Below are 8878 nucleotides of genomic sequence, written 5' to 3'. Positions count from 1 at the left end.
CACACACACACACACACACATATATATACATGGAACGCCATAACCAAGCAGCTGGAATAGTGTACATGAACATCTGTATAGATAGATAGATAGATAGCATTTATTGTCATCGAACAGAATTCAACGAAATTTCCACCGCAGCTCCCGTGCAAGAGGTCAAATATATACAGTATAAATAAGCAAACACACAATAATAATAATATCAATATATACAACTAAATTAACTAAAGGCACTCAACAATACCAAAGAAGTAGCAGCAGGTCCAATTATGGCAAAGTACAGATAATGTAACAGTGCAAAGTGCAGAACAATATGGCTGTGTGGTGGTGGAGAATATGTATGTGTGACTGCGAGGTTATGATATATGTTGGAGGGGGGGACGGCAGGGAGTAATGGCTCTGACGGCTGTGGGGAAGAAACTGTTTCTCAATCTATTTGTTGTAGTCCGTATATTTCTGTACCGCTTGCCCGATGGCAGCGGCACGAACAGTCTGTGACCCGGGTGGCTGGAATCCATCGCTATGGATCCAGCTCTCTTCTTGACCCGGTCTGTGTAAATAGAGTCCAGGTCTGGGAGGGGGCATCCCACAATGCCTTGTGCTGTTCTCACCACCCGTGTAAGTTGTTTCCTCTCCAGTGCTGTGCAGCTACCATACCACACAGTCATGTTGAGGCAGAGGATGCTCTCAATCATCGCCCTGTAAAAGTTCACGAGCAGCCGTGAGGAAAGTCCAGCCCGTCTCAGTTTCCTGAGGAAGAAGAGCCTTTGTTGTGTTTTCTTCACCAGGTGGGAGGTGTTTGTGTTCCAGGAGAAGTCAGACGTAATGTGGAGGCCCAGGAACTTGATGTTGTCCACACGTTCCACCACTTCTCCATCTATGAGAAGGGGAGTGTGAGCCGACCTCCTGGACCTTCTGTAATCCACAATGACCTCCTTGGTCTTCCCTGTGTTCAGCACCAAGTTGTTGGCTGAACACCACTGAGTGAGCTGCAGAATCTCATCTCTGTAGTGGGTCTCGTTGTTGTCTGAAATGAGACCCACTACTGCTCAGGCAAAAAATTCAAAGCATTAACTTTACATGGAGCCTAATCTTTAATTTGAACCACAAAAGGCTGAAGAATAGCATCTAATTTAATTTGGGTACGTCTTTTCCAGGCTTCTTGAGCTTTTTGAGGTGTAGTGGTAAGGGGTCTCTTGTTAACCGTGGTTGTCTCATGATGCTTTATGTGACTGTCTAGCCATTGTAAAGCTGAGTACAACAGTTCAGACGCATCAACAATTATTTTCCTTGTGGTTTGATTTCATGTCAGTGTGCCTCAATCACCCATATCTGTTCCCTGTTGCTAATCAGTTCATTTGTGTACACTTCCACATCGGCCCCCGTCTTTAAAATTCAGTTCTCAACTTCCCATACTCACTGGCTCATTGTTGTTGTTGCTGTCATGTTCAGTCTAGTTTCCTCGCTTCTTCCTCCTCGTGATCCAGGTTTACCATTTTTTGTAAATCTTTGTTATTTAGTTTGTTGCTGCCACGTCAGCCATTTGTTCTTGTCTTTTTTATTTAAATAAATTAGTTTTACTTTAGCTCCTTGTGTGTCTGCATCTTGGGTCCAAATCTTCCATCTTCCTACCACCACTTTCATGACACATATGCAGGATAGATAGATAGAGCATTAAGACCTAACAGGGTAATTACAGGGTAACATATAGGGTAATGATGGGGTAATAATAGTATAACATACAGGGTAATCAAGGGGTACATACAAAGTACTGATGGGGTAACATACAGGGTACTTACAGGGTTTGGTTCAGGGTTCTGGGATTTTTTTCTGGGGGTCTTTGTGGAGATTTCCTTGCGTTTTATGATGTGGCTTGCTTGGTGGTAGCCCTTAGTACTTAAAGCTGTTGAACTGGTATTGATTCTGGGAGATGTTAGACCAGTTACATATCATTTGACAGATTTAGAAGTACACCAGCAGAATATTAGGAGAATTTTTGTTCCTACCAAGAGCTGACTTTTATCAGCTGCTGCGTTTGGTACTAGCTGATAGTTTGGCCAGAGTTTGGTGAAAGGTGTCTGGGAGAGGTCACCTCCAGAGCACCTGTCAGTCAGCGGGAGCTGAGAAGAACTTTTGGGCCAGCTTCCAGGCTGGTCCTGAAGTCAGCTGCTCTGTCCTTGGCAGGTGGTCGGCTGGTCGAACACTCACCCACAAATATATAAATGGCAGTTAAAGGTGAAAAATGGGAATCTGACAAGGCTTGACTTGGCAGGATTCAGTAGGCACAGACACTGACAAAGTTTTAAGGTTTTTACTGTAAACGTTTGGCAAACTGGAGTACTGAGACTGGACTTGACACTCACGTTGAGACTCTGGGGCGGGACCAGGACAGGTAAGTCCGTCGGGGCCTGGTGGTTGAATGTGGCTAGGATGGTCAGAAATGGGCTTAGGCGAGAGACAGAGTCCAGGGCCGAGCAAAGGGTCAAAACCAGGAAGTCCAGAGACTGCAGCCAAATCCAAAAAGGGACAATCCAAAGGGTGATGTCCAAAAATGAGAAGCAAGGTCGATTACCGTGAGTCAGAGTTCCAGGAGGTATCCGACAAGGAGAAAGCAAAACTTGTGGGTCAGGGAACAGGCAAGGGTCTATGGTCTTGGAGTCAGGCAGGAACTGTGAATAAGCGCTAGACATCTACCATTCAATAATCTGGCAAGGAATGATTGTAGGCTGTGGACTGAAATACTGGGTGGAACAGGTGAAACTAATGGCTATAATTACTGTGACATGGAATGCAGGGGCGTGGCATGAGACTGTGGGACTGTGGAAAGGCTATGGCATGACTGAGAGCAGAAGGAGTGGCAGGAACAGAGGATGCTGTGACAGAATCTCATACTTTTCAAAATAAGAAACTGTGGTAGTTCTTGTAACTGAAATAAAAAGGGTTATGCACAATATCACTGTTTAAAATGAAGATTGCTGGCAGAAAATTACTTTCAACATGTTAGAAAATTTCCATTTGATCAGGCAGTCCACGAAAAGGTAACAAGAACTTTTGAATCAACCAAAGGGGCAATGTGGTGCTTGCTTTTCAGTTCTAAAGGAATGCAGTTATTTCCTTTGATGCCTGGAAGAACCAAAATTTATAATCAGCTGAGCCAAAGCAGATCCTTGGTTTGTTCTCTTCTCAGAATGTAAATTTCTTCAAACAACAACAGAATTGACACTGGTGGTTTATAGTTGTCTTGGGGTTTAGAGTAAGTGGGAATTTTGATCAATTAGTATTCTTGGTCTTATAAGATCAAAAGACAGATATCTGGGTTTCCTTCCAAACAATGATGACACAGTCCATTTGCATTAGGCTATTAATGCAGAAATAGTCCAAATTCTGATGTAGGATCCGACACTCATTCAAAACATCTGCACGTTTGACGGTAGGGTTTAGAGTAAAGTAATCAATAGCAGTTTCAGACTATGATTTTGTTTAATCACACATGGATTGTCTTTATTTTTTCATCAATAACAAACTGGTCTGAATCACAAACTGATCTCAGGCTGTCAGGCCTGTAGGCAGCTCATACCTTCTATGACAGGAGTACGTATATGCTTACAGTAAAAGCTCCTCCTTTCTTGAATCATTCTCTGTGGCAACATCCTCCTCTCCATTTGCCTTTATTCAAATTAAAAATAGTTGGGACTGCTCCTAGCAAAAGGTCCTGCTTCTTTGGCGTGAAGCCAATCCACCGCATTAACAAGAGTTAAAGCTTGTGGTAATCCACTTGCAATGTTCTGATAGTAATTCCCACATCTGAGCTTATGTATCGAAATCTGAAGCTTTTTTATCTTTCGGGAAGCCAAAAAATTAAACTCCAGTGGTATTTTATGGCCGGTTCAAACAAATCATTACACTGAACGCACTGAACCATGTTGTAGTGGTTAATGATCCACTCCCTGTTAAATTGCTGAAAAAAAAATAAATTAAAAAAAAAAAAAAAAAAAAAAAAAAAAATATATATATATATATATATATATATATATATATATATATATATAATACAGAAAGCTCCTCAAATGACAAGTGAAACATCCAACAAACAGGTTTGACTCCGAACCTACACGTTTCTCTGTACGGATATTGCTGCCGCTGCCACACAAAACGCCATACCCAAAAACCTGGCTCTCTTTCTTTTCAATCTTCTTAAGAAGATTAAATTCTTAATGCACTGGCTCCGGTTGGACAACTACTGGACTATTACAAGATACACTCCACCATTACCATCCAAGTTTACTTCCGCAAACACTGACCACACTTGCTGTGTGTGATGCTATTGCGTCCTTTATTGCGCATGCAGGACACTTTAGGTTTGTTTGTAGTTCACATATGAGATCACACACAAGTAGCATTAATTTGAAAACATGAATGCAAACAAAATCGGATTTCAGAAAATAATCTGAATTGAGCATTAAAACCTGCAGTGTGAACGTAGCCTGAGTTAGGAAAAGAGCACAAGGTATTTTATCCCAAGCCACATAATTACTAGCAACCTTAAGGTTCATGCACCCTTCTTAAACACAAATATAATAAAAGTAGGTTACTATTATAGAGATACAGTCAGTTTTATGTTGTTATTTTTATGTTTTTAATTTTTAAAAATTATATTTTACACTTTCAAAAGTAAGCTAATACAGCTTTGTGTTAGCAAACTCACCATGTAATATTTTTCCAGACATAATCATTCTGAAGGCTGATCTGAACCAGCTGTAAAAAAAAGCATAAATAAATGGATTCAACGTTGAGTTTGTCAGTGTAAGGCAAACAAGTGATTCAATCAAAGGAACTGGTACTAAACTGTTGGTAAAAGGCAAAAAAGTATAACAAAAAAAGGATGGAGTACAACAAAAAATAAACACTCCCAGAACAATAGCCAGAGTTTTGGTGGCTTTTCTCTCCATCTTACTGACAGTTGCTCCACATTTCATCCTAGCTTGGATGCTTCGTGCCTGCCTCTGTGCAACAAGGAAAATCTTCAGGTAAATACACAACATTATGACAAGTGGAAGGTAAAATGATAAAACAGGTCCAATTGTGTTTCCTATCACATCAATAAAACATGTTTCTTGACATTGTTGTTTTGATTTTTGTGTTATTCCAATTCCAATAAGTGCAGAAGCACTCCAGCTTACAGTAATCATGATGACAACAACATGACGGCTGATTTTAGATTTATATGTCAGTGGCTGACACACTGCATAATATCTGTCAATTGAAATGCAACATAGGTGTAAAATAGAGCATGTGCAAAGATATACTCCAAAGCTGTCTTTTATCTTACAAAGTAAATCTTCATGGTACATACAAAAGCTGAAAGAGAATGCTATGGTCAAGGGAAATAATATTATCCCTACAAGCAGGTCAGCCACAGCCAGAGACAGAATGAGGGAGTTAGTAGGAGTGTGGAGCTGTTTGAAATAAAGTACAGAGATTATTACAAGGAGATTTCCACATACTGTGGCAACAGACAATAGTGTAAGAAAACTATATAACATCACACATACAGCAGAAGGAGTTGTGGTAAATTTAAAACTGAAATTCTTTATCTCATAGCAGGGATGTATATAAGTCACTCTTGTTTCCATGATGACCTAAAATTTGATACAATTCATTTTAAAAACAGACAACACTACAGAGAAATCACATTCAACACAATTTTTCAGGTGTCTACCATTCATAGATTGAGTAATGTTTGTGTAAAATTTGCTGTTTGTAGCTTTGGGCCACAGCAGTCTCTGTGTATAAACCTTTATTGTGTACTCCCTATATACTGTTGTCCAATAAGAATAGGGAATTATATCCCATCTGAAAGCAGTAATGATGCAACATGTATGTGTCTATGGATCCCATTTTTAGAGGTACAAATGCAGACAGATGGTAATATTCCACAATAATAAATATATATATATATATATATGAAATTACCAGAAATTGATGTGCTTTCACATCCATTATTGTTTATTTGATATTTAAGTTATCAATCCTTACTATCTTATCAGCTGTAAATTTCTTCATCGAGCATGGAGTACAGAAGAAAGGGCAGAAATATTTGTCCAGGTTAGGCAAATGGCTGGACAAATGGGGGCAATTTTATCTCATTTGTTGAGTTTTTAAAACAAGTCTTTTTCAACATTGTCATATATGTGGGAAAGAATGTCATATTTTAAACCTCTACACTTTTGCCTGACAGTACTGTTTTAGATTGTCATTGTTTTCTCATCTGAAAAACATCTGTGCTACTATATAAATGTATGGGCGCAGAGCAAAATCAGTATTTGGTGATGGTCCTGAAACTGTTAAATGTATCAGTTTGCCAGGAGTTGAGTAAAATATTAATTCGATTATTGGTCCAGTTAAATATTTCATTTAATTAAACAAATGAAAATTGCATGGACAATAAAGATAGTACCCCTAATTTAATATTTTGGAGGAGCACGTTTTCCAGTGATCACTGACAAGAAGCAACTTCTTTACTTCATAATGACATTTCTGCATTTGCCAGGTATGGCATGGCGGTGCCGTTGTTAAAGCTGTGGCCTCAAATTCAGGAGAATTGGTTACTGATCCAAAAGCTATAAATGAAGTATTCAAGGAATATTATCAACAATTGTATATGTTTAAAGCTAGGCAGGCAGCATAAATGTTAAATGTTGCATGCTAGGCAGCATGCAACATTTAAGCCAATCCATTTAGGTGATGTGGACCATCATCTCTCGCTGTATGTAGATGATGTAGCCATTTTCTTTTCTCAACCTGAACAGTCACTTCCTATATTGATAGATAAGCTCAAGTCTTTTGGTGAAATTTCAGGCTACACAATAAATTGGCAAAAAGTGAATTGATGCTCTTAGGTGATTATATTAGCACTGATGTTATAAAAAATTTTCCATTGAAAATCACAGATACACTTAAATACTTGGGAGTATTTCTTCCAAAAGACCCTAAAATAATTTTTAAATTAAATTTTCTCATAAAAGACGAAAAGTTGAAAGAAGATGGCACACTCTCCCCCTTTCTATGATGGGTTGTGTGAATGCAATTAAAATGGTCTCTCTACCAGGATTTTTATATCTATTTCAGAATCTCCCTATTATCTTAACAAAGTCATTTTTCAAAAATGTAGAATCGACTATAATCCCTTTTATTTGGAATTACAAGACTCCTAGAACTTCAAAGGCTCACTTATCAAATCAAGGGAAAATGGGAGCTAGGTTTACCTTGCTTTTTGCATTATTACTGGGTCGCAAATCTGCTACTACTGGCAGGAAGGCTACACTAGAGAGGTATTGAGGGATACCCAGCCTGGTTTGCAACAGAAAAAAAGATGCCACTAACAGTTCGCTACCTGTGCTTCTTTTTACATTACCCACATTCACTAAAAATATAAAAATATGGAATAAAATAATTCTGAATTGCCTCAGAATCTGGCAGCAAATTAGAAAGAGTTGTAAATTGCCAGAAACTGACATACATGCCCCGATTTGTTATAATCATACCTTCCTTCCATCTCTTCCAGACAAGAGCTTTGAAAATTGGAGGCTTAGAGGCATTATTACCTTGAAAGATTTATATTTTAATAAACAATTTGCATCCTTTGCTCAATTAAAATAAAAGCTCTCTGTTTTATCCATTCAATTTTTCAGATATTTACAAATTTGAAACTATGTCCATCAAAATATAAAAAACTTTGAATATCTCCTGGAAGACAATAGATGTATTATACTCCTGCGGGCCCCTACAGATTGGTTGCAGATTTTGTTAAGTTACTTTCTGACTCTTATTCGGATTCACAATTTATTAAGATGGCCTGGGAGAAATTGATGACACTGTCTGGGAAGAGAGCCTCAGTAGAACACGAGCTTGCTCTGTGAATATGAGACACCAATTAATTCAATTTAAGTTAATACATAGATTTTATTATTATAAAACTAAATTACATAAATTCTACCCTACAATTTCTCCTTTATGTGATCAATGCAAGTCTGCTGAAGGTTCTCTGGCCCATCTTTTCTGGTCTTGTCCAAAGCTGTATAATTTTTGGTGTCATATATTTATGTGGTTTTCCAAAGTGTATGATTGTGAATTTAGGCTAAATTCAAATATTGCCCTGTTTGGATATTCTTTGGTTTTGATTAAATGTAGTCTTTCTATACAAAGTACTTTTTATTATGGAGTGATAATGTGGGTGAAAAGCAAGGTATGTCGCACACCGAAATAACTGTCAGAGACTCGTTGGATTCCAGCCAATACACGGGGGACTTTATTGACACATTTACTCTTGATCAGCTTGCCCCAAAATCCCAAAGTATCTTTGAGACAGGGCGTATTTATACAAAAATCAATGCATGATGACTATGCATACTTCTGACCATTTACGTAACTTCTACGACACTGGGTCTGGCTCAACCCAGTGTGTTTCCTGTGTTCCAGGAACCAGACAATTCCTATGTTCCAGGAATCGTCCTGTTATCACCACCACTGTTCCAAAGTTCTGGCAAAAACAACCGGACATTCCTAACAGAGTTTGGTGAACTTCTGCACTCTCTTCTCCTCCACACTCCTTGGTTGAGAAGCGAAACAGAAACGAATTCCAGTTGTTTTTTGTTTTTTAACCTTTTTTTTAAATTATTTGTGTAGTATCAATTGGAATTGCCTGGTAGTAGGTAGGTAGGTAGGTACATTTATTTATATAGCACTTTTCAGCACAAGGCAACTCAAAGTGCTTTACAACACAAGAACAAAATTACAGACAAAGTTACAGCTGTAATTAAACACAATGAAACACAATTAAACACAATGAAACACAAAAGCTAAACAAGATAAACTAAAC

The 8878-nt window shown here is 38.4% G+C and overlaps 1 protein-coding gene across 1 annotated transcript; it reads right to left on the bottom strand.

Annotated features, from left to right (window-relative positions):
- Positions 1 to 4676: 4676 nt before the first annotated feature.
- Positions 4677 to 5686, bottom strand: LOC108247836 (trace amine-associated receptor 1-like). Its single transcript, XM_017436202.2, has one exon. It carries the CDS (start codon positions 5631 to 5633, stop codon positions 4677 to 4679), a length of 957 nt encoding a protein of 318 aa, XP_017291691.2. The 5' UTR covers positions 5634 to 5686.
- Positions 5687 to 8878: the final 3192 nt, after the last annotated feature.

The sequence above is a fragment of the Kryptolebias marmoratus genome, linkage group LG19 (genome assembly GCF_001649575.2).
Source record: "Kryptolebias marmoratus isolate JLee-2015 linkage group LG19, ASM164957v2, whole genome shotgun sequence".
In the NCBI taxonomy this organism is placed as follows: Eukaryota; Metazoa; Chordata; class Actinopteri; order Cyprinodontiformes; family Rivulidae; genus Kryptolebias; species Kryptolebias marmoratus.
Note: the sequence above shows the minus strand (reverse complement) of the source record. Positions and strands in the feature narration are given on the sequence as shown.

Excerpts from the sequence above, each read along its gene's own strand:
- LOC108247836 (XM_017436202.2), bottom strand. The coding sequence starts at position 5,633 with ATGGAAACAAGAGTGACTTATATACATCCCTGCTATGAGATAAAGAAT.